General features: G+C 39.5%; 3 protein-coding genes across 6 annotated transcripts in view; 1 reads left to right on the top strand and 2 right to left on the bottom strand.

Annotated features, from left to right (window-relative positions):
- LOC109270040 (protein NipSnap homolog 3A-like) overlaps positions 1 to 378 on the bottom strand; it is a 38,335-nt gene extending 37,957 nt beyond the window's left edge. For all 3 annotated transcript variants that reach the window (XR_008424292.1, XR_008424291.1, XM_053908147.1), the window contains exon 1: positions 270 to 378. Coding sequence is in view for 1 of the 3 variants with exons in the window: in XM_053908147.1 (XP_053764122.1) it covers positions 270 to 329 (60 nt within the window). In the remaining 2 variants the exon portion in view is untranslated. The remainder of the gene's footprint in view (positions 1 to 269) is intronic.
- A 221-nt stretch (positions 379 to 599) lies between these two features.
- Positions 600 to 23,834, top strand: LOC128778623 (phospholipid-transporting ATPase ABCA1-like). Its single transcript, XM_053908148.1, has 4 exons — positions 600 to 711; positions 12,659 to 12,783; positions 18,518 to 18,707; positions 22,318 to 23,834. Exons 2-4 carry the CDS (start codon positions 12,755 to 12,757, stop codon positions 22,363 to 22,365), a joined length of 267 nt encoding a protein of 88 aa, XP_053764123.1. The 5' UTR covers positions 600 to 711; positions 12,659 to 12,754; the 3' UTR covers positions 22,366 to 23,834.
- LOC109270038 (protein NipSnap homolog 3A) overlaps positions 23,247 to 25,684 on the bottom strand; it is a 16,758-nt gene continuing 14,320 nt past the window's right edge. The window contains exons 5-7 of one of the 2 annotated variants that reach the window (XR_008424290.1): positions 25,399 to 25,480; positions 24,180 to 24,266; positions 23,966 to 24,082 (exon numbers count right to left, since the gene is read on the bottom strand). Coding sequence is in view for 1 of the 2 variants with exons in the window: in XM_019454299.2 (XP_019309844.1) it covers positions 24,006 to 24,082; positions 24,180 to 24,266 (164 nt within the window). In the remaining variant the exon portion in view is untranslated. Of the gene's footprint in view, positions 24,083 to 24,179; positions 24,267 to 25,398; positions 25,481 to 25,684 lie in introns of both variants that reach the window. The other variant, XM_019454299.2, reaches the window with a different exon arrangement.

Genomic DNA, 25,684 nt, shown 5'->3' with positions numbered 1-25,684 from the left:
CGCTGCTGCTCGCGAAACGGCCTGGAGGCGATACTGACCAGCGGACCCTCCCTGAACTGCGCCTCCATGTTCCCGCGAGTCCCGTGACCCCACTTCCGGTTCTCAAACATGCACTAGAACAATTTGGGGCGGGAACCGACTGGGCCATTGCGCGACGCTCGTAAGTCTGGGAGCGCAGCCGGGAAGCGCTTGCGCGGGACCTCGAGCTCCTCGCTGACGTCCCTCCCCTCCCCCAAGGCACGGCGTGGGCACGTCTCCGCGGCCGGTACCTGAGGCGCGAGCGTCCGCGCAGCCAGAGCTCTAGTCAGGCCGCTTCGGAGGACGAGCATGGCGCGGCTGCGAGCGCTGGGAGGGCCAGCCAGCCAGTATTCTGTCTTCGGTTCCTCCTGGTAGGGCTAACCCGCCTGGAAAAGAGCAGCGACCGAGCTACTGGCGGACGCAGGCTGGGGCGGGACTCCTCGGCGGCAGCTCCGCCTCTGGTGCCGGGAGGCGCGGCGGCACCGCCCGGTTGGCTGGCGTCGTCCGTGGGCGTCACGTTCGGGCCCCTGCCCCCTCCGGCCCAACGTTTGTTTCCTCAGACGTTCTCACCCAAACGTCAGAGGGGCGTTAGGATTAGCTGAACGCGGAGAGCGTTCCTGTGCCACCTTTCTGAGCCCATCAGCTAGTCTCCACGCGCGGTTACGCACAGTTCTTAAAGTTCGTGCGCAGAATGTGAGTTTGTCCTTTGAGAAGGAAGTATGATGCGTGCATATTATAATGCTGTGCGTTGAAAATCGTGGAGGTTTTTGTCCTTGTTCATTTTTAGTCGGGGTGACTTAAACGTCAAGACGAGGGAGGCTTCACTTCTCCTCATCAAATGCATGGTGGTTCTCTAATTGACACCGCAGCATGACCTCGTAAGGCTCTTAATGATTTCAAATTGCATTTTTCAGGAGCTCATTGGAATGGGGGTCCCGAACTAGGTATTCAAAAGCCAGTGGGGGGTGTCTGGGTGGCTCAGTTGGCTAAACGTTGGGCTCTGGCTCAGGTCATGATCTTGCAGTTGATGACTTCGATTCCCACGTTGGGCTCTGTGCTGACAGCTCATAGCCTGGAGCCTGCTTGGGATTGTGCATCTCCTTCTCTCTTTGCCCGTCACCCGCTCAAGCTCTTTCTCTCTCAATCTCAAAAATAAACATTAAAAAATTTTTTTTTAAGTCAAAGTTAAACATACATAGTTTCAAGTCAAATAGTTTTCTAAGTCTTAAAAAGCGAACCAGACCTTGGGTCTTTTCCTCCCTATCCCTGATTATTGGTCCCCAGAATAACTATTGTCAGCATTTTCCAGTTGTTTCTTCTAATGCTTTATTCTCTTTTTCTAAATTACAGGCTTTTTCTAGTGTGTCTTGATATTTTCAGTAGTGTCTGTTGCTTGGAAAAAGAGGATTTAGGTCTCTTATATACCATTCCTTCAAAATAACCTTCCCTTCCCCATCTGACAATGGTTGGATTAAAAGTAGTTGTCACATTAATTTACAGATTGTTTACATTTTTATTACTAATTGCATTGCATTAATACACATAATTACACAATGCATAATCAAACACAATTACCCAATAGTTACCTTGTTGCACACATTGAAATAATACTGCTTATACTATCAAGAATAGAGAATTATTGGGGCGCCTGGGTGGCTCAGTCGGTTGGGCATCCGACTTTGGCTCAGGTCATGATCTCACAGTTTGTGAGTTTGAGCCCTGCATCAGGCTCTGTGCCACCAGCTCCGAGCCTGGAGCCTGCTTCGGATTCTGTCTCCCCCTCTCTCTGCCCCTCCCCTGTTCATGCTCAGTCTCTCTCTATCTCTTAATAATGAATAAATGTTAAAAAAAATTTAAAAAAAAGAATAGAGAATTATTACAGGGATATCACCTGTGGTTGTATTGGTTGTGCCTTCTTCAAGGACTTGAATTATCTGTTCAGAGGAGAGAGACTTTTTAAAATACAATTCCAGAGGGGATAAGTGTTTCTGTATGATGGGCATTAGTTTTTAACCAAGTAAGACAAAACAAAGCATCATCTGTGCCTGGACTGGATCTTTACATTTAAATATATTTTCTTAGACTCTGTTCCCCATGGATTAACAATTCATTCACTCATACAGCCCATATTTATTAAATTCTTTCTTTTTTTTTCACTATATGAAGTTTATTGTCAAATTGGTTTCCATACAACACCCAGTGCTCATCCCAAAAGGTGCTCTCCTCAATACCCATCACCCACCCTGTGTTTTTTTAGTTATTGTAATGGGTCTTCCTGAATTATTTCAACTTTTCTTTTGTTTTCTTTCATTTGTTTTCGTCTTGGCACTAGTGTTTTTCCTAAAGTATTTTTGTATTTGTAATTCTTGGCTATCAGCTCATATTTTGCAGTGAGACTACTTTTTTTAATGTTTATTTAGAGGGAGAGAGAGAGGGAGAGAGAAAGAAAGTGCAAGCAGGGGAGGGGCAGAGAGACAAGGAGACAGAATCCCAAGCAAGCTCCATGCTTGATCTCACCAACCGTGGGATCATGACCTGAACCGAAATTGAGAGTCAGGCGCTTAACCCACTGAGCCACCCAGGTGCCCCAAAAACATTTTTTTTGAAAGCTCTTTGAGCATGAGTGGAGTTTGTCAAATAGCGGGCTTCACTGTAGGGTTTTCTATTATTTCATTGAGGGGAAAAACCCCCATTTGTTACCATCTGTAAATGATTTCTCTTAAATCTAGTCAGTTACCCCTGTGAGGAAACTTGCAGATTCCCATCTGTGAGTTACAAGCCTTACTGCCAGTTTTCTGTGACTGAGAAGGGAGGGAGGCTGGATATCTTAGTATTTGATAGGCAGTCATTCACTTAATTTGTTTATGACTGGTTCTAACCTTGTCAACTGTATCTGGTACTTCTGAATGTGGTTTACGTTTTCAAGAATATATTAAATAGGACAGGCTGAGCTGCTGTAACAAATAGATACCAAATGTATAATGCCTCAGACACAACAATATTTTACTTCTTCTTCCTTAAGAATCTAAAGTGGGTTTTCCTGGTTGGCAGGCAGCTCTTCTGTGTATGGTAAATCAAGGAGCCAGACTTCTACACAGTGGTTTTGCCATACATAGAAACTCTATCATCAGCTGCATCTAGCCAGTGAACTTCCAAAATGAAAATACTTAACAGATAGTAAAGAGTGATTCATGGTTATAACTTAGGGAAAACATTGGTAAGTGCTGCAAGGTGCCTAAGACAATTTCCTATTCACTCACAGGTTTTAATCATCCTCAAAACCCAGTGAGTTAAACTATATCTCCAAGTGAAGAAGGTAAAGTTCTAAGAGAGAAATAATTTTCTGAGGTTCACTGCTGCTAAGTGGCACATCCAAGATTTAAAGCCAGATTGTAAAACCAGTTCATTTTACCATTTATTTTTAAAATATGTGCGGTAGAAAATAGTGTCCAAGCAGCATTTAAGATGAAATGTTTTTCTGTGACATTTTGTTTAGAAACAAATCTCTGAACTGCCTAGAAGATACATAAAGTATGTTGAAAATTATTGTTGTATATCCTAAACTTCTGACAGGTAGTCCAAAGCTAGATAAATCTGGAATTTTAAGATAGGCTAACGTGATAGCAGCTGAATAGTTATTTTAGACTGGGTGGAGTAAGGTTGCCTGTCGAAGGAGGTAACATGAAACACATATCATACATACAAAAGTAGATGTAAAGTGTCAGTACACTTTAGAGAATAATAAATTGAATGCCTGTTACCTGCCACCACGCTTAAGAAATCAAATATGGTCAGCAATTTAGAAGCCCAATACATGTTCCTTTCTGGTCACATTCTCCTCCCTGTAACACCTTCCCCAACCTCCTTGCCTCAAGCAGCCAAAACCCAGAATTTTGTGTTAAATATTGCATTCACTTTCTGTGATTTTCAGCTACATTTGTGTATAACTCTAAACAATATATTGCATTGGTTTGCCTATTTTACAACTTTATAATGGAATTAGGCTGTTTTTGTCATTCTGTCAGTTGACATAAGATTTTTGAAAATCATGTATTTTGATGCAGTCACAGTAATTAATACATTTCTCTAATATATGCTCTTCCCTCGTATGGACATATATTTGTCCATTTGATATTATGAACAAAGATGTTTTGAATTTTTTATATACATAGATAGCTCTAACTAGATAGTTCCTGTTTCCATATGAAAATTTTCTCTAGGCCAGGGATTCTTAACCCTCTTTATGCCATAGAACCTTTTGGAAATCTTGTAGGCCTATGGAACTGTAGTGTCTGAGGGCAGGTCACTCTAAGATGGGCCACGTTATCATGAAGATTATTTTGAGCTGAAGCCAATCAAGACCCTGCAGGCTCAAGAGAAACTTTGACCCCTCTCTTAAGTACACTGAAAAATCTAAACTGGGGATCTTTGCCAGAATAAGGGTTATTACTGAGATAAATTTTATCTGAGTGACCCATTTGTATGGCAGAACAAGTATCTAATTACCAAATATCTGTGGTTCTTCTAATTACCCTGTGAATTATATTCTTTCCTCTGCACTTCTCCTTAGTTCAGGATGATATACATACCTCATTTTGCCTGTCTTTGCAATTTATGTCTATTTGGATTCCTCATGATGAAATTTTGGGGTGATGGAGGGCGGTTTGTGGGGTCCAGAGCCCACAGCCAAGAAAGAATTCTTGAAGACATCTTTGGTGCAAAAAGGTGATTTTATTATTAAAGCATGGGGACAGGACCCATGGGCAGGAAGAGCTGCACTGCTAGTGTGTACAGTGACTGCTTTATGGAGTCGGGGGAGGTAAAGTCAAGAGGGAGTTTCCAAAGAGACTATCAGACTTACTGGAGGCCTAGCTATTGTCAAACTAAGGTTGTTTTTCCCAAAGCAAAGGGAGTTTCTACTGGCCATTGATGGGATTGCCTTTTTCTGGTAAACTTGTGGAGATTCTTATCAATTAAACCATTTTTTTTGTCTTTTCCAGTTTTGGGGTATCCTGGAGTGTCCAAGGAATATCACACATTGTCCCACCTTGGGTGTGGGGCGGTTGGGGGGGAGGGGGGAGGCGGTGGCGAGTGCTATTAGCCTGCACTTTGCCCTCAGCTTGCCCCACGCTCCCTCATCACTCATACATATGCTTAAATTTGATTTTCTCCTGTTAATCTGTCTCATATTAATTTAATTCTTAGTCCAGCTTAGAAGAACCCTTGAAGGGTTCTTGCTCCCTGATACAATTATAATGTTTTACATACTTAGCAAATACATAGGTTTACAGAGAAAACAGATTGAGCCAGAATGATCAAAATATGAAAGCAAATTCTTTTTTTTTTTCAAGTTTATTTATTTAAGTAGTCTCTACACCCAGCATGGGACCCAAACTCACAACCCTGAAATCAAGAGTTGCATGCTCTTCCAACTGAACCAGTCAGGTGCCCCTGAAAGTAAATTCTTGATAAAGAATTTCTTTATCTCTAAAGAATTTCTTTATCTCTGAAGAATTTCTTTAAAGATTTTCTTTAAAAAATTATTTTGAGAGAGAGAGAGTGCACCTGCACAAAAAGTGCAGAGAGAGAAAGAGAGAGAGAGAGAGAGAGAGAGAGAGAGAGAGAATCTTAAGCAGGCTTCATACTCAGTGCAGAGCCTGATGTGGAGGCTTGATCTCATGAACTGTGAGATCATGACCTGAGGTGAAATCAAGAGTCAGATACTTAACTGACTAAGCTACCCAGGTGCCCTGACATACTTCTTTATTAAGGTAACAGGATCTATTGTCAGATTTAAAGACTATCATAATTTAAGTAGTGATAAGCATAAAAATTTTTTTGTATTTTTACAACACCTCTAAATGGAATTTGACAATATCTATGATATTTATTGGTCACAAAGTCACAGGTCCCATTAATAATACTGTGATTTGTTGCCTACATTCATACATAAAGGGAATGCTTATTTTCAGTTAGAAGTTGGTGACAATTGTTAAAAAACAAAATTTAGGGGCACCTGGGTGGCTTAGTTGAGCATCTGACTCTTGATTTGGGCTCAGGTCATGATCTCATAGTTCCTGAGATTGAGTCCTGCTATTGGGCTCTGCTCTGACAGTGCAGAGCCTACTTGGGATTCTCTCTCTCTCTCTCTCTCTCTCTCTGCCCCTTCCTGCCTGTGCTCTCTCTCTCTCTCTCTCTCTCTCTCAAAATAAATGCATAAACATTTTAAAAAAAAACACAAAATTCAAGAGAGTAAATTTTGAAGATCCAATTGCCTTTATTAAACAATTAATGAATTGGGCAACATCTCACTCCAGCAAGTAGATATTCTGAGGATTTGTACAAAATGGAAATTGCTGATAGGAAGGAGGGCAGGGCAAGAAAGTTATAACCAAAGGAAAAGAAAGGATTGTTTAAAGCATGACCATTTTCCCTGGTTGGGGTGGGGGAAGAACAGGGGTTTTTATCATGCAGATTATCTCATCTTCCTTTAGGGGATGGAGGGGCCATGTGACAGACTCAGTGGCACTTATTAGAAAATTCCTGACTGGGGTGCCTGGGTGGCTCAGTCAGTTGTTAAGCGTCAGACTCTTGGTTTCAGCTCAGGACTTAATCTCATGGTTCCTGAGTTCCACTCTGAGCTGGCAGCATGGAGCCTGTATAGGATTCTTAATCTCTCCCTCTCCCTCTGCCTCTCTCCCACTCATACTGTCTCTGTCTCTCTCAAAATAAATAAATAAGCTTTAAAAAACAAAAGAAAAAAAATTCCTGACTTACAAGTTAAGATTACATTTCGCGTGAAGGTTGATTCTGCAGTTAGATTAGGTATTAACCCTGGTTTAGTGACTTGGTGCCTTAACCTAAGTGATGCCATTTTGAGATCTGTTTTTCTTTTTTTTAACACAATAAAAATGTAATTTTTTTCCCACCCAAGTTACCAGAACCTCTGCATTCTTCCATAGACACCTGTGTACCAGAGGTTAGGAACCACTGCATTAGAGTATATATGAAGGAATGGAATTGTTAGGTTATAAGATATGTACATATTCATCTTTACTAAAGAGTGCCAAATTGTCTTATAAATTTGTACCTTTAATTGTAGTGTATGGGTTTTTTCTGACCAATTTTTTATACTGTCCATTTGGTCTGATGAGTATGAAGATGCATTTTACACCTTACATAACAAATGGTGTTCCTGTGTGGTTTTGTCCAAAGGTCCAGATCTGCAGAAGGAAGCAGGAGATCCAGCAGGAGAGCTGGATCCAGTGTAAACTTTAGATGCTTGTATTTTGGTGACATATGTGGCTAAGTACCTGAGTGCTGTATTCCACGGCCACTAGATGGTGGTATAGACTACTTTTCCTTCATTAAAGTTTGAAATAGTATGTGCTATTTTTGTTGTCACCTTTGAGTTCCTTTAATTTAAGCTATAGTTATTTAGTGTGGAGATACCTTACAGCCGTTTTTGTGTGTGCATGATACAGGATTATGTATTGGAGGGAAAAAATATAGTAAAGGATATTAAGGAACAAAAATTCAAGTTTATAGTTTGAAGATGTGAAGATGTAATTGGCTTTATTCAACAATTCATGAATTGGGCAGCATCTCTTCAAGTAAATAGGTGGTTGGAAGTGGTGTACAAAATAGTATCATTTTATAGGCAGAAAATGGGTGGGGCAAGGAGGTTATTAGCAGAAGAAAAGAAAGGATTGTTTCAGGCCAGGTCATCTTTTGGAGGGAGAGGAATGGCAGGGATCTTATGCAGATTACCTTAATATTGCTGATCAGGAAATTTCAGATTGACTGTTTAAGATCACATTTCTGGGAAAGGTTAAAACTGCAATGAAGTCTTGGTTTGGTGTTATGGGTGCAGATAACTCCATTTTGGGTCTGTTGTTTCTTTTCCAACAAGGCAAATTACTACCAATGTTTATGTGTTTCTTTTATTATTATTTATAAAAGTAAATTAGAAGTAAAAAATAACTTCGATTTTCATTCAGTGTTTCTTAAAAGTTTTATACTCATATCAGTGAATATTTGTTAAGCACCTGTTGTGTGTTGAGCATTGAATTTAATGCTATGGAGAAGGAAAATGTCAGACTGGATGCTTTTTCAGCTTGTCAGCATGTCTCGATATTTCTGTGTCAGCCTCTTTGCTACTAGCCTAGTAACTGGAAAGATTTGTGAGCAACTCAGTATTAAATGTGGTATGAATTTCTTCAAAGTTGTTTCTATTTAATTTTTTTTATTACTAAAACATATGAATGTATGAGTTTAATATATATTATTATATCCCTGTTTAGATATCTTATGTTAATTGGCTTTCTTTAAGTTTTAAGTTTAACTTCTCATTAATAAATGTAATGATTTCTTAAAATAGGTTTTACAAGTCCATTGCTTTGAGTAATCCTTGTGCCTCCCACCTGGAGTGGGGAGAGTGTTATGGGAGAAGTAGTTCTGGAACTTTTGCTACTTAAATATGCTGGCTTTTTGCTTTGCATAAATTGAGACACTTTCTAGCTTAAAACATTTGTGCACTTAGTTTGTGACATATATTTTTGTGTGTGAAGTTCCTCTTTCATTGAAGACCCATTATCCAGTGCTCTCTAGTGTATTTCTTTTCACTTACACAAGTTGTCATAGATACCTACTAGCTGAGTAATCAATTTACTTTTTAATTTGTTTTAGTTTTACTTAACTGTAATTGTTTCTGCAGCATCTTTATAATTCGTTTCATTTATATGTGAGAAACAATTTACATTTCTCTGATTTCTTCTGAATTCAGCATCTTTTCATAATTTTGTAGGCCATATCATTTTCATTTTTGAGGTCTCACTTTATTACTGTCATCCAGTTTTCTGTTGTATTGGCCATCTTTATCTTACTGATATGGAGTCTTGCTGAAAAAGCCTGAAAAAGAAGAGCAAGTTGATGTCAAAATTGCCTGAGATAACAGGTGACCTTCGGTGCTGGCTTCTTGCAGAATCCAGAGAGACAGACCTGCTCAGTGGGATGGACAGCAAAGACTCTTACCAGATGAAGGGCTGGAAACTCACACAGCAGCAGTTTGTGGCCCTTCTGTGGAAGAGGCTGCTGACTACCAGAGGCAGTCGGAGCCGGAAGGGATTCTTTGCTCAGGGGACTCTGGCTTCATGGATGGGCTGCTGGCTCCCTGACCAGAGGAAGCAGGAGAAGGTCATGGTTAAGAGAGGATGCTGGGGCCAGACTCTCTGTATTTCAATACCAGTTCTGCTTCTTGCCGCTCCTGTGTCTGCGGGCAAGTTACTTTGCTGTGCCTCCATCTTGTCATCTTTAGAATGAAGACAACGTACCTACAACACAGGGTTGTTCTAAGCATTAAAATGAATAACTGCTTGGATGACATGATACTATATGTGGAAAACCCAAAAGACTCCACTAAAAAACTGCTAGAACTGATCCATGAATTCAGCAAAGACGCAGGATATAAAATCAATGTACAGAAATTGGTTGCATTTTTATACACTAGTAATGAAGCAGCAGAAAGAGAAATCAAGGAATTGATCCCATTTACGATTGCATCAAAACGCATAAAATACCTAGGAATAAACCGAACCAAAGAGGTGAAAAATCTATACACTGAAAACTATAGAAAGCTTATAAAAGAAATGAAAGAAGACACACACAAAAATGGAAAAAACATTCCATGCTCATGGATTGGAAGAACAAATATTGTTAAAATGTCAATACTACCCAAAGCAATCTACATATTCAATGCGAACCCTATCAAAATAACACCAGCATTCTTCACAGAGATAGAACAAACAATCCTAAAATTTGTATGGAACCAGAAAAGACCCTGAATAGCCAAAGCAATCCTGAAAAAGAAAACCAAAGCTGGAGACATCACAATTCTGGACTTCATGCTGTATTACAAAGCTGTAATCCTCAAGACAATATGGTACTTTCAGAAAAACAGACACACAGATCAATGGAACACAATAGAGAACCCAGAAATGGATGCACAAATGTATGGACAACTAATCTTTGACAAAGCTGGAAATAATATCTAATGGGAAAAAGTCTCTTCAGCAAATGGTGTTGGGAAAACTGGACAGCAGAAGAAAGAACCTGGACCACTTTCTTCCACCATACAAAAACAAAACAAAACAAAACAAAACAAAACAAAACAAAACAAAACAACCTCAAAATGGATGAAAGACCTAAACATAAGACAGGAAGCCATCAAAATCCTAGAGGAGAAAACAGGCAACAACGCCTTTGACTTTGGCCACAGCAACTTCTTACTTGACATGTCTCCAGAGGCAAGGAAACAAAAGCAAAAATTAACTAGTTTCTTCACAGAAAAAGGAAGTAAAACTAGATAAAAAGCTTCTGCACAGAAAAAGGAAACAATCAGCAAAACTAAAAGGCAATTGATGGAATGAGAAGATATTTACAAATGACATATCAAATAAAAAGTTAGTATCAAAATCTATAAAGAACTTATCAAACTCAATGCCCCAAACACAAATAATCCAGTGAAATGGGCAAAAGACATAGACACTTTTCCAAAGAAGACATCCAGATGGCTAAGAGACACATGAAAAGATGCTCAACATCACTTATCATCAGGGAAATACAAATCAAAACCACAATGAGATACCACCTCACACCTGTCAGAATGGCTAACATTAGCAACTCAGGCAACAACAAATGTTAGCGAGGATGCAGAAAAAGACGATCTCTTTTGCGCTGCTGGTGGGAATGCAAACTGGTGCAGCCACTCTGGAAAACAGTATGGAGGTTCCTTGAAAAATTACAACCCAGCAATTGCACTACAAGGTATTTATCCAAAGGATACAGGGGTGCTGTTTCAAAGGAGCACATGCATCCAATATTTATAGCAGCACTGTCGACAATAACCAAAGTATGAAAAGAGCCCAAATGTCCATCGACTGATGACATCAGTCATATCGGCTGGATAACATTAGTCCATATCGACTGGATAAAGAAGATGTGGTATATGTATCTATACACATGGTATATTACTTGGCGATCAAAAAGAATGAAATCTTGCCATTTGCAACAATGTGGATGGAACTAGAGTATATTATGCTAAGCAAAGTAAGTCAGTCAGAGAAAGACAAATATATGACTTCACTCATGTGGAATTTAAGATACAAAGCAGATGAACATAAGGGAAGGGAAGCAAAAATAATATAAAAACAGGGAGATAAACCATAAGAGACTCCCAAATACAGAGAACAAACTGAGGGTTGCTGGTGGGGTGTTGGGTGGGCGTATGGGCTAAATGGGCAAGGGACAGTAAGGAAGACCCTGGTTGGGATGAGCACTGGGTGTTATATATAAGTGATGAATCACTAAATTCTATTCCTGAAATCATTATTACACTATATGTTAACTAACTTGGATTTAAATTAAAAAAAAAAAAAAAAGGAGTAACTGCTTAGAATGGGGCCTGACATTGAGTAGTGCTGTGTGTGTGTGTGTGTGTGTGTGTGTGTGTGTGTGTGTGTGTCTGGGAAAATTCAGTTTTCATAACTTGAGAAATGATACGTCCAGATGTACCTGATATATAAACTTATTGGAAACATGATTTTTCTCTAAATTTATTTTTAATTACAAATTGACAAAAAGGTAGCCACAGAGGAAAGAAAAAAAATGGCAAACAGATTGAGAAGATTCACTACACTATTGCCTGCATGTGAGTGTTGGCATGCTAAGTTGCTTGCTCAGAAGGGATGAAATTATCCCACTCTATAAAACCAAGAAGTATAAAATCAAGAAGTATGAAACCAAGAGATTCTTCCCTATAGACTATGTGGATAATGCAGAAGAGTATGAGTTTGGAGATACAGACCTGAATCTGAATTCTGGTTCTGCTACTTATTGGCTGTATGACCTTGAGCACATTACTTAGTCTCTCTGAATTCAACTACCTTGTTCGTTGATTGGTGATGATGATACTACTACTTAGGGCTGTAACAATAATTAGATCATTGTCATATATTTTCCCATAAAGAAGGATTTAGGTCTTGATGCATTTTGAGGCCATTATATGGTGACAGTGGCTGCTGTTTCCCTTTCAGAGTGGGATCTTACTGGGTCATTTAGTCTTGGTCCGCAGATTACAAGTGAGCACATGAGGCCACAGTGGGAAGTGAGTTCACATGGTACACTAATAGTAGAGACAGAACCAGGTTTCAGGTCTTCGGACTCCTGGTCCAGGGCTTTTCTCTCAGCCTTTCTCAGAGCTGAGCTGGGCTCCTGGCCCAGTGTGGTCTTTGGTCTTCAGAGGGCAGAGGACAGGACCCTACGTTCTGAGTCACCCTGACATATGACTACTGTTTACTCTGAAGTTTTTAGCTTGGGGCTTCTGCCAGGTGGCCATAGCCTCTGGCCTTGTGCTGCCAGCTTCCAGAAATGCCTGGAGGGAAGAGGTTTAGTTCTCAGGATCTGCTGCTTCCAACCTGCCATGAGTGCCTTGGTAGAGCTCTGCTATGGGCCCTGTACTGCTCATTTGCATGCTGGCTGGTTTGGGAGGCTAGCTGGACTCTTAGGGGCTTGCCCTGTGCCCTTCTTTCTAACACTTGCCCTTGTTTTGCAATTTCCTTTCCCCTCTACCCCCTGGTTATAGATTGTTCTGCCAGCTGTGTTTGTCTGCATTGCCCTGGTGTTCAGCTTGATCGTGCCACCCTTTGGCAAGTACCCCAGCCTGGAGCTTCAGCCCTGGATGTACAACGAACAGTACACATTTGTCAGGTATGTGCTTGCCTTCTGCACCCAGGGACAGAAGAGAGCCCAGACAGACCCAGGTGTTTACTGTGCTGAGGGCCAAGGGGAGGTGGACTCAAGAATGTGGATTTTATCAGGTGTCCCAAAGCCCCTGCACAAACTAATATTGGATGCAAAGAACAGCAGCGAATTCAACCTGAAATAATAGCCCTCTGTTGTCATATTTGAACTTTTCTCCTCTTTATACTACTGTTGCTAGCAACAGTTATATGTATTTTAATAAAATAATCTGCCCTTCTAAAATCTATGATTAAGTTATAAATGTATTTGGAAGTTTATAGGTAGGTTAAATTTGTAGTTGATTCAAAGTATTTATATACACTGTCAAAGCTTTGTATCTCTAGAAAGTTAATTCTTTGTTTTATCCACAATAGAATTCTTGTATTTTTAAACTGTTAAGTTGTAGATACTAGCTAGTATTTTTTCTTTAGACAAAAATACCCCTTACTTATAACAAATAATCTAGTACTTCAAACAGAAGGATAAAGGAATTTCTTAATCTAGTTAGGTAGAAATTTTCTTTATTCCTATAGGATTTATAGATCTTTAGATGGGTGAGAATATGTCAATGATATAAAAACAAGAGAAGCTTAAAAAAAAAGGTATATATATTAAAAAAAAAAAAAAGGTATACTAGGTGCTCCTGGGTGGCTCAGTTGGTTAAGCTTCAGACTCTTGATTTTAGCTCAGGTCATGATCCCACAGTGGTGAGATTGAGCCCCACATCTGGCTCTGTGCTGGGAGTGGAGCCTGCTTAAAATTCTCTGTCTTCCTCTCCCACTGCCCCTCCCCCTTGTTGAAAAAATAAGTTATACTATATATATACACACATTTGGTATAGTATATATATATATGTATATGCTTAAAAGCACATAGTATATATACAATAGTGTATACACATATAGTGTAGTATATGTACATTGTGCTAGTTTATATGTGTGTGTGTGTGTATAGCATTGTGTGTGTGTATACGTATATATAGTATATATGGTATAGTATGTGTGTGTGTGTATATGTGTATGTATGTGTGATAGCTCAGGTTTACTTTATTTTTTCTTTTCTAGGCTCACCTTGTATTGCTCATGGCTGTAGAGCATGAGTTTATTTTGTGTTTATAATCTGTGCCCATTATTGTTTATACTTTTTACTTGTCCATGCAAATATTCAGCCAGTAAAATCTCCCTGACCTTTGTAGAAAATCCTGGTCGTCAATGCCTAATGAATAATTGTGAAAGTACTTTTGAAATACTAATCCCTAATAACTTTGTGAGAGTACTTTTGTTTTTTTGTTTTGTTTTTTTTTTTGGTTTTTGTTTTTTTTTTTAAATTTTTACTCATTTATTTATTTATTTTTTTCAATATATGAAATTTATTGTCAAATTGGTTTCCATACAACACCCAGTGCTCATCCCAAAAGGTGCCCTCCTCAATACCCATCACCCACCCTCCCCTCCCTCCCACCCACCATCAACCCTCAGTTTGTTCTCAGTTTTTAAGAGTCTCTTATGCTTTGGTTCTCTCCCACTCTAACCTCTTTTTTTTTTTTTTCTACCCCTCCCCCATGGGTTTCTGTTAAGTTTCTCAGGATCCACATAAGAGTGAAAACATATGGTATCTGTCTTTCTCTGTATGGCTCATTTCACTTAGCATCACACTCTCCAGTTCCATCCACGTTGCTACAAAGGGCCATATTTCATTCTTTCTCATTGCCACGTAGTACTCCATTGTGTATATAAACCACAACTTCTTTCTCCATTCATCAGTTGATGGACATTTAGGCTCTTTCCATAATTTGGCTATTGTTGAGAGTGCTGCTATAAACATTGGGGTACAAGTACCCCTATGCATCAGTACTCCTGTGAGAGTACTTTTGAAACACTGATCCTTAATAGTTTCTTTACTTCACATTAAAATACATATGTAGGGGGTGCCTGGGTGGCTCAGTCGGTTGAGCGTCTGACTTCAGCTCAGGTCATGATCTCAGGGTTTGTGAGTTCAAGCCCCACATCGGGCTCTGTGCTAACAAACAGCTCAGAGCCTGGAGCCTGCTTCGGATTCTGTGTCTCCCTTTCTTTCTCTCCCCTCCGCTGCTCATGCTCTGTCTCTCTCTGTCTCTCAGAAATAAATAAATGTTAAAAAAAATACATATGTAGGGGTGCCTGGGTGGCTCAGTCGGTTGAGCATCTGACTCTTGATCTCAGCTCAGGTCATGATCTCATGGTTCATGAGCTTAAGCCCCGCATTAGGCTCCTCACTGACAGCACAGATCCTGCTTGTGATGCTCTCTCCCTCTTTCTTTGCCCCTCCCCCACTCGTTCTCTCCCTCCCTCCCTCCCTCTCTCTCTCTCTCAAATAAATATACCTAAAAAAATAAAAATAAGTAAAATACATGTAAATGTAGCAGCACCTGCGTGGTGACTGACTCGGTTTCAGCACAGGTCATGATCTTGTGGGCTAGTGAGTTTGAGCCCTGCATCAGGTTCTGCACTGAGAGTGGGGAGCCTGTCAGTGGGGAGCCTGGTTGGGATTCTCTCTCTCTCTCTCTCTGCCCCTCCCCTGCTTGTGCTCTTTCTAAATAAATAAATAAGTAAAATAAATAAATTTAAAAAATACATATGCAGGGGCACCTGGGTGACTCAGTTGGTTAAGAGTCTGACTTTGGCTCAGGTCATGATCTCACGGTTCATGAGTTCAAGCCCGGCGTCTGCCTCTGTACTGACAGCTCAGAGGCTGGAGCCTGCTTTGGATTCTGTGTCTCCCTCCCTCTCTGCCCCTCCCTGGCTTTGTGCTCTGTCTCTCTTTCTCTCAAAAATAAATAAACATTAAAAAATACATATGCAAATGTGTATTGTACATGTGTGTGTTATATATGTGTACATATATATGTACATACATACACACAACTTTGTACGTAGTTATACAGTCTCCACTCTGGAGTGCTTGTTTATCATCCTGATATCAAATATATGGCTAGTGTCTAGCCATATATATAGTGTTTTATTATTCATTTTTGTGTTAAGAATCTAGCACTCAGGAGTGTGTAATAAAGTATTTACTTTGGGAAACTTTTTTACCTTCCAATTCCTAGTTCTAATGAACTACTGAACTGGCTGCTTCTCATATAGCCACAGTGATGACACTCCTGAGAATGTGGGCATCCAGGAACTCTTGAATGCCCTCACCAAAGATGCTGGATCCAGCGTTATGGAAGGAAAGCCAATCCTCTGAATGCCGTTTTAGATCCTCCTTGGCTGGCTTCTTGTGATTGTCCCCTAGTTTACTCTCTAATATTGCATTTATCAGTTGCATATTACACTGTAACTATCATCATTTGCCCTTCGAATCATTTTTTTATCTTAAAAAAGCTAATATACCAACCCAATCAGAACATCTAGGAGCAAACATTTGAAGAGTGTTCTAACATCTTACAAACTGAATCATTATAGCTTTTTCTTATTGCTATAGCACATTAATATTTAATTTAATAGAATAATATACTTACTGGTCAAATGCTTTCCCCTTCTCCCCTTTCCACCAACTCCTGTACCTCAGTTTTGCAAAGGGTTGCTCCATTATATATAATTTGTGGTTTTGCTTACCAGCTTTTTCACTTTTTTTAAATTAACATTTATTTTTTGAGAGTCAGAGAGAGACAGAGCATGAGCAGGGGAGGTACAGAGAGAGGGAGACACAGAATTGGAAGTAGGTTCCAGGCTCTGAGCTGTCAGCACAGAGCCAGATGCGGGGCTCGAACCCACAAACCGTGAGATCATGACCTGAGCCGAAGTCAGTTGCCCAACCGACTGAGCCACCCAGGGGCCCTCCAGCTTTTTCACTTTAACAACCTGAAAAGATGACATATTCACAAATAATAATACATATTTGCTTCGTTAAAAATTTTTTTTTTAATGTTTATTGATTTTTGAGAGAGAGCGTGAGCAGGGGAGGGTCAGAGAGGGAGGGAGACACAGAATCCCAAAACAGGTTCCATGCTCTGAGCGGTCAGCACAGAGCATGATGTGGGGCTCAAACTCACAAACCTGAGATCATGACCTGAGCCGAAGTCGGACGTTTAACCAGTTGAGCCACCCAGGTGCCCCCCGTATTTTCTTCTTTTAACATACATTTTTCATGACGTGCCTTCAAAACCCTTTTATAACGCACTGTATAAATAAATTCAGTGAATGACCATAAGCCTCTAAGTGTCTAGGTGGGGAGGGCAAAGGTACTTCAAGGGATCACTGAGTAAAGACAGTGAGGAGAGGTGAGGAGCTAATGAGAGTGCAATGCTGGTAGAAGTGGGTTCAGTTTTCCAGGCTAGAAAGGCAAAAGAGGCATGACCCTCATTCAAATGCTACTGCTTTGATAAAGAACACCATTGATGTGTATTGGAGGCAGTCTGAAGGCAATATCTCTGTACTGACAACTCTTACTGAAATTCAAATTTTAAGTTTTTCAAAATTGGTAGAACTGAGGAAAATTTGAATGGTACACCTACCAGTGGCATTGAGCTTTGTCTTACCCAGCCATCTTTTGAGGCTTTAGAGCGTGAACTTCAGGAGGTACTGTGTCTTACTCTGACTTTTGCATCAAGTCGCAGTGCTTTAGAGAGAACTAGAGAGCAATCCACAAATCTGTTCCTTTGATATTTTTAGTACATTCAAGCATAACATAAAGAATGTGGCTATGCATTAAATTGTAGAATTTGAAGCTAGAAAGGATACTAGAAATGACTTGTTACAACATGTCATTTTGTACTTTTATTTTACTAGTGGAGAAGATAAGACCCAAGAGGGCAAGCATCTTATTGGTGGTCCACAGGGATTCAGAGCTCAAGTCAGGCACAAAGGACTTGTCTTTTGTCACCCAGGGTGCTTGCAAACAACCTAGCTCTTCATGCACTGAGCACCCTCTCCCCATCCCTCCCCAACCCCAATTCTCTACTCATTTTAAGACATAAAGTGAATCTTTCCATTCTGCACCAGATTTTCAGCCCATTGAGCATAACATGCAGACTCCTTCCCTGACCTGATCATCTGGCACCTGCCTCCCTCCACCCCTCCTCTTCCACTTTCTCCCTCCTAGCTCATCTCGCCCCAGCCACACTGCCTTCCTGCTGTTCCTCAAACATGGAAAGCTCATTTTCTCACTTTCTATTGCCCTTGCTTATAGTGTTCTTTCTCCCCAAATCTTTTCCTGGCTTCTCTTTCTAATCGTGTATGCCTTGGAAGAAGTATCACCCTCTTTGGGAGAAGTAGTCCTGTTTCCCCCCGTTTCCCTCTTATTTTGCTTTATTTTTGGCTAGGTGACATTTGTTTATTGCCAAATTCCTGCACAGGAATGCAAGCTCCATGCAGGCAGAGACTTTGTCTTGTTCACCCCAGACTCTCAAATGTGCCGAACAGCGTCTGGCACATAGCAGATGCTCAGTGAATATTCGTTGAGTGAACACAGGGGTAGGAGACCAAATGCTGGTGGATTGCATTGACTGGAGTTTGGTAGGTGAGCATTTCGGGCCTCTTTGTGTTCCATCATCCTTAACTGCAAAGGAAGTTTGTGGCTCACAGGTCTGTGGGGAGATCACACAAATGGTGAGGGGATAGATGCATGTTTGTGGTTATCGGTTGATCTGTGCTCCTGAGGCACCAGGAAAGGCCAGGCCCTCTCGGGTGATGCTACCTTTGATGTCTTCCCTCTGCAGAGACATGCCTTGCTCAGTGGGGGAAGAGGAGTGGACCACCGCCCCAGTTCCCCAGACCATCACGAAACTCTTCCAAAGTGGGAACTGGACGATGGAGAACCCCTCACCCGCCTGCCAGTGTAGCAGCGACAAAATCAAGAAGATGCTGCCTGTGTGTCCCCTGGGGGCAGGGGGGCTGCCTCCTCCACAAGTGAGTCAGTCTGAGTGTGACTGAGCAGATGGCGGTGCGGGGTGGGCTAGGGCGCTTCCGTTAGGAAGAAGGAATGGATGACCAGTCATGCAGGGGCTTGTCTTTCAGTCTTGATCTTAATTCTGTGGGGACAACAAGCATGTGAGTTTTGAAGGGAAGAAGCTGGTCCATAAGTTTCTAACTTAGCTTAGCTTGTTTCTCTAGTTTGAAAAAAGTCAGCCTAGGTTACTTACCTGTTCGAGTTAAAACCAGAACCCAACACTCGGGATCAGTGGGCTGTGGAAGACACACTCTGGCTTCTCCCGCTGAGGTAGTGTTGACAGAACATGTAGCATGACAGGCCTGGCTTCATCCCTGGTTCTGCCACAGATGAGCTGGTGACCTGGGACAGGCCCCTCAGTGCCTGGACCTGTTTCCCCACCTCTGAATTAGGGAGGCTGGCCCATGAAGCTTCTGCGGGTCTTAAAATTCTGACATTCTCTGAGACTGTGAGTGTGGGGAGCAGTCCTGAGCCTTTTTTCTGAGAACAATTTCAGGAAGAGGCTTGTTTGTGATCTCCCTCTGCTGCTGTATTAGTATCTAGGTTGCAGGGTGAGGACAACTGATTTCAAATGGGTGTGAGAACTTAAAGGTATCCTGGTTACTTCTCCCTAAAATAACAGCTGATCTATTCATCAGTATACCTCCAGTGAACAAGAGAATTCACTGGGCATAGAGTCAATGATAGTGCTCCCCTAAATACCTTTGTGACTATACAGAATCATATTCTACTGTCTATTGTTTAGCAGTTCAGAATAATTTCCTGGGAACATGTTAGCTTGGCAGAAGGGAATGGCCAATGCTGAGGGCAGAATGGACTAGGCCTTGGTGTTTGGATGATGGCAGTTCCTGGGCCCTATGGGGAGAGTCTGGCCACACTGTGATCTATTTGAGGGACACGTGTCATTGTTATTCATTTTATTTTTTGTCCCAGTTGTGGTCCATAAAGACACACGTGCTTTGTTTACTTTAAATTTCTAGTTCACTCATGTTATTAAATAAGGCAGTCTTTAAATTTGTTTAATTCAAATATGATTCTCATACCCTAGTTACACTTTTCTCCGAAATCAGATTCCCAGAATGTCATATGGACCCCAGAATAGTTTTTTAGTTTTCACCTTTACATGGACCCAAGAAGGATTGAAGAAATGGTTAAAACCACCTATTTCCTTGTTTTTCAACCCATTTGTCCTCTGAGTTTTGAAGGAATAAGTGGAACTTGAGAAGAAAAGGAAGAATCCTTGAAGTTCATTTTCATTCATCTCCGGGAAAACGAGATACCTTACATAACTGCCTCAAACCTATGTCACTGCTTCTCACTTTCCCTCTTTTGCCTGTTTCCCAAGATCCAGTACCCATAGAACTCAAAGCAGTGCAGAATGGGACCCCTAAAGTAGCCTCCATGCTAGGAAGGAGCCATGGCTGGTCTGTCAGCCCTCCCTAACCTGCTCTGGTCAGTGTCCCTCACTCTTCTGTGAGAAAAGAGTTTAAGAATTCTCTATGCTTGCACCAATGGGTTGACAGGGCTTAGGGTGGAAAGCAGCCACAGGGCGAAAGTGCCCAAGATTAGTTGTTAAGTAAAACAAGGCTTAGGGTGGAAAGGGTCTGAGAACGGTTAGAGGTGGAAAGCCACTACAGGGCGGAAGCACCCAAGGTTAGCTGGTGAAAAGGGTGCCTTGTCAGCTTTGAGGCAGCATGCTCCAGCAATCTTAAACTTTGGAGATAAGAGCTACTTGGCTGTATCTTCCACAGAGAAACACTGTCCATTTGCTGTCTGGCGCCATTTATCTCATCATGCTTTAATCTCAACTTCTAACGTCACTTGCCCCCCAAACCCTTTGCGTCTTACGGACACAAGTTAATGCCACACAAGTTAATTGTTTACTTTTGCATGTACACCATGTATGTAAAACCTTGAGAGCTCAATAAATACAGAGATGAAACCCCTGTTTGGGGCTCTTGTTCTCCCGGAAATTGGCCTCTCTTGTATTCAATTCTGTGTCCACTCTCTTGCTGGACAAGAGAGAACTCCAGACTCAAAGTCTGCTACACTGTTCCTTTTGAATCCCCATCTGCTTGCCTTGAGACCCAAATTCAGGCCTGAGTCACCAAGGTTAGAGGAGCATCTGTGAGATAAATAGCCATTTTTTGCTCAATATCTTAGATATCAGCCTATAATCAGGTCAAGGTCCCTTCCCTTTCCCACTGTAGTTTCTGTTAGCCTCCATGGGCAGGGACCATAGAGTCAAAAGATTGCCAGAATCTATTAGGGTTGGCTGGGATTTAACTTTCACAAAGTCTAAATTTGAATTTCTTTTGAAGAGGAAATATCTAAATATTTAAATAAATATCTAATACCACATGTACATACTCATGTGGTATTTGCTGCTGAGTATTGTGTTTCACACTGTCTGTATTTTAATGTCAGGCTGTTGTTTAGGTATGGTGGGTTTTCCCTGGGTGCCAGTAATTCTCAATCACCTCCTCTAAGTCAAAGGATTCCATTAAGCAACTGAAGAAACACTTGAAGCTGGCCAAGGTACTTTATTCATCCCAAGATTTTTCAGAAAAGTGGGCCCAGAGTTGCAGGTACTTGGGCGTCATTGGTAGGTCAGTCAGGTCACCTAGCAGCTTCTTGTTTAAGACTTTTGCATACAAAACCATCACTGGTATTTAGTGATCTTGCACCAGCCAAGAATGAGCTACTCAGTGTATATTTAATACTCGAAAGTGTAGATCCTATATATGGAGCATAGCAATTATTCTTTCTCTTATCTCCTACAGGGTATCAATATAGGTCATTAGGAATTTTATACAAGACCCTGTATCATGGACTTATAGGACCATTCTTAGAATCTTAGAATTTCTTTTCTTTTTTGTTTTTAGAATTTCTGTATCTATTAGATTGATATGGTATACACTGTTGCTTTTACACTTATTTACAGCTGGATTAATTTAACTTATTTGAGTAGTTTCACACTAATATTTTCTCTACTTTCTAAGTTTTCAAGCCACATACCTTTGCTCTTATAAAGTCAAGAACAGTGGACAAAAGCTAATGCCATTAGGCCAGTCTCAGACCTCTTTCAGTAGTTTCATTATGGTACTAAACTCTTTTTGTTAAAAAATTTTTTTAATGTTTTGTTTAAATTTGAGAGAGAGAGAAACAGAGTATGAATGGGGAAGGGGCAGAGAGAGAGGGAGACACAGAATTCGAAGCAGGCTCCAGGCTCTGAGCTGTCAGCACAGAGCCTGATGTGGGGCTTGAACCCACTAACTGTGAGATCATGACCTGAGCCAAAGTTGGACACTTAACCAACTGAGCCACTCAGCGCCCCAGTACTAGACTGTTTTTAACTTAGTGACATGTTTTGCATTTGTTTTTCAGATTTTTGACTTGAAAACAATCATGCTTAAACTCTGAATAAAATAAATACATTTTATTTATTGAAGAGATGTTTTTCCCTGGGCTATTCATCAGATGTTTGTGTGTGTGTGTGTGTGTCCTCCTTAATTGTGTCTTCAACTGCATCATTGACTCCTCAGATCCTCACTGACTTTCTCTTTCCAGGAAGAGCATGTCAGCGGACATTATTGTGTCCATCTGTGTTGTCTTTGAAATGTTCTTCATCTCAGCCAGTTTTGTTGTGTTCCTGATCCAGGAGCAGATCAGTAAAGGGAAACTCCTGCAGTTCATTAGCAGATTGTAACCTGTCATGTACTGGCTCTCCAATTCTGCATGGGATATGGTAAGAACACCTGTCTGCTGCTGCTTTCTAAATCTCCATCACGGCTATGGATTGGATGAAAAAGCCTTTGTCTTTTCTAAAAGTGTTCTGGCTAATCTAAAGATGAATGAAAAAGGGAAAGGCAGAAGCAGTTGTATATTTTCATGACACAGAGCTGATCTCCTGCCACAGAGAAAAACTGTCTACATTGACTGCAACTAACATTACTATCACCTAATTTCCTAGACTTTTCAAAGAAACATTGAGGTAGAAGACTCTTAGTTAAAACTCAAAACCAATGCCTCTGACTTCTGATAGGTTTTAACCTCCAGAGTTAGGGTCTTCTTTGCCTTACTAGGAAACTTATTTGTCCCTTGAATCCTTGAGGACCAGATAAATGAGAGGTGAGTATGCTTCCTGCTTTTCCATTTTCCCTCAGACAGCTAATAATTTACTTTGTTGTATTTGCAATATGTGTTAGAAACATAAATTCATATAGCTGTAAATATAGACTACCAGGAGAGCTTGGAAGTACCAAATCTAGTTTGAGAAGGCTGAAATACTCAAGTAAAATAAAAATGAACATTGTAAGAAAACCCTAGTATATCTAAGACAGTACTGAAGAAATTCTCCTTGTAGAGCTATTAGCATGCTATTTATTTGAGGTAAGTTAACATTTAAGTATATTTATTACTGTCTCATTACCTTATAGCAACACAGTAGCTCCAGATCAGAGGATAAAAATATAAAACACAATAAAAAATGATCAGAATGTACCTGTAGGCATTTATTAGGGCAAACATTTCCATAACCATAAATATCTCATTATCACAAATAGATGTCCCAAGTATCTTTGTTAAATTGTGATTCAAAATGAAGTAAAAGTTAGTAAAATAAATTGTAAATGAAGACATTTTCAGCATATAAACCAATAAGTCTTTAAAAATTTTTCATATGAGGACCTATTAACATTATTTTCCACATATGTAATTAATTATTAATGTAAAACAAAATGAATAGAGATGATAATATACTTTTCCATAATAAACAGGTTTAATACTTTTATGAATCCCATTTGGTATTACAAAATAAGTTTTACCGGACAAAAACTTTTAAAATCTCAGAAAAATAGACATGAAAAGGTTGATAATATATATAATAACTTAAAAATATCATAGGCATGGAAATGTAACATAATCATTTCAATATAAGGAAATGCTATAAAAGTAGAGGGCTGTAAACATAGAGAACAAGAGATATTCTGAAATAAATGAAAAATCAAGATCTTGAAGGAATGACAACTATTTTTAATATATGACAGATACTGAAATGCCAAACGGAAAATGAACAGAACTATTTCCTCAAGAGGTCATGACAATGAACAGAAGCAGCTTTTAAAAATGCAGAGGGCACAGCAAATTAACTTACCACCTCCTTCAAATAAAAATGAAAATCTCTTGGGAGAATTTAAGCACCATTAGCAGACACAACTTATAGCAGTTAATGCAATGCTTTGTATTTCAGAGGAAAATTATTTCAATGGGGAAAATGACGTAGGAATCAGAAGCATATTTTGCTGAGACTCAAGGAAGTTAACACTTTCCCGAACTGGAAAAAAAACATTTCATAATGTTGGAAAGTTATAAAGTTAAAAAGTGAATCAAATTTGTTGTACAAATAATTCATGCCTAGTTATTTAGCTTACCAGCTGCCACAACTCTGGGATCCTCATGAGACTGATGTCTCCCAGCTGCACGACTGTCTGCACTCTCATTCCACCAAAGAACATGAACTGCAGAAATAACCAAAAATAGATTCTAAAGACTATAGTATTACTACAATAAATACAGAAAAATTAATCAGAAAAATTAAGTCTTATTCTTTAAATCAAAATAGTAAATATCAAAAAGGTAAAACTGAGTATGTTAGTGATAAGATTTCAGAGGGGTCAGAGATTTGGGAGGTAAATTTATAAATTACTTAATCAAACTGTTTTTATAGATGAAGAAACAGATGGTTGGAGAGAAAAAGTTAGTAAAACCACTAAAGACACAATTAAGTCTAGAACCAAGCCTGTGACTTCCTAATATATTTTAGTTTATTAAAAAAAGCAAGATTATATAAGAATTATATTTACTACTGGAAATTTGGATGATACAAAGAAGAAAATTAAAAGTAGCATAATTTGAACCACCTGGAGAGAAACTCTATTGCTATTTAGTGCATTTCCTTTAAACAAATGAATAAAATAAAAAATGCATATTTTCCATGGCAGTAATCTTAATTTTTAATGGCTATGTGAATTCCTCCTTATAGATATAACAACTTTTTATCCAAACTTCTTATTATTGACCAATTAGATTAATTCCAATATTTCAATTTTTTGAATTATGGAATGTTTTTGTGCATAATGTTTTACAAATTTTTAATAACTATAATATAGGACATGTTAGCTCTATAGGAAAATGTGGATAAAAAGAGAAAAGAGTAATCATTTCTATACCACCTAGGGAAAAAACCCACTTTTTTGCTGTATCTCTTTCCATATTTATGTATATATGTATCTATTTTTATGAATATATATTATACACACATAAACATATAAATTTATGGTTATATAAATACATGATGAAATGATGTACTTTTTCTATATTATATGTGTATTACATAAAAAATGTTTTTTTATTGTAAATAATACTGATACAAACATCATTAGAGTAGCATCTATAAGTATATCTGTAATGATAATGCTGATGACAACTCATACCAATATTTATTCAGTGTTTACTATGTGCTAGACCTGGTTTTAAGCATTTTGCATGTATTAACTCATTCAGTCTTCACAATAATTTTTTATAGTAGATTACTATTATCATCACTTTATGGATGAGGAAACTAAAGCACAATGAGGTTAAGTAACTTACCTAGGGTCACAAAGTTATAAGTGGTGAAGCTGGGATTCAAACCCAGGCAGTCTGGATCTGATTATTTTCTTAATATAAACTCCTAAAATTTAAATTGAGAGAACCAAAGAGTATATCTTATACATACACACTCATAAATATACAGTGTATATATTATACACTGTCCTCCAGAAATGAAGTACTGATTTATACTCAGCATATTACTATTCTCCTAGTACACTAAGAATAAATTTAAGATTAAAAAGTGTGTGTGCACACATATTTTCATTATTTTTTTCTTATAAAA

The sequence above is a fragment of the Panthera pardus genome, unplaced genomic scaffold (assembly GCF_024362965.1).
Source record: "Panthera pardus isolate Hobbes unplaced genomic scaffold, ASM2436296v1 HiC_scaffold_20, whole genome shotgun sequence".
Lineage (NCBI taxonomy): Eukaryota > Metazoa > Chordata > Mammalia > Carnivora > Felidae > Panthera > Panthera pardus.
This window is presented reverse-complemented; position numbering and strand designations above follow the sequence as displayed.

Excerpts from the sequence above, each read along its gene's own strand:
- LOC128778623 (XM_053908148.1), top strand. The coding sequence starts at position 12,755 with ATGTACAACGAACAGTACACATTTGTCAG. Across the intron at positions 12,784-18,517 it reads GAACAGTACACATTTGTCAG|AGACATGCCTTGCTCAGTGG; the intron begins GTATGTGCTTGC and ends TTCCCTCTGCAG. Across the intron at positions 18,708-22,317 it reads GGGGGCTGCCTCCTCCACAA|GAAGAGCATGTCAGCGGACA; the intron begins GTGAGTCAGTCT and ends TTCTCTTTCCAG.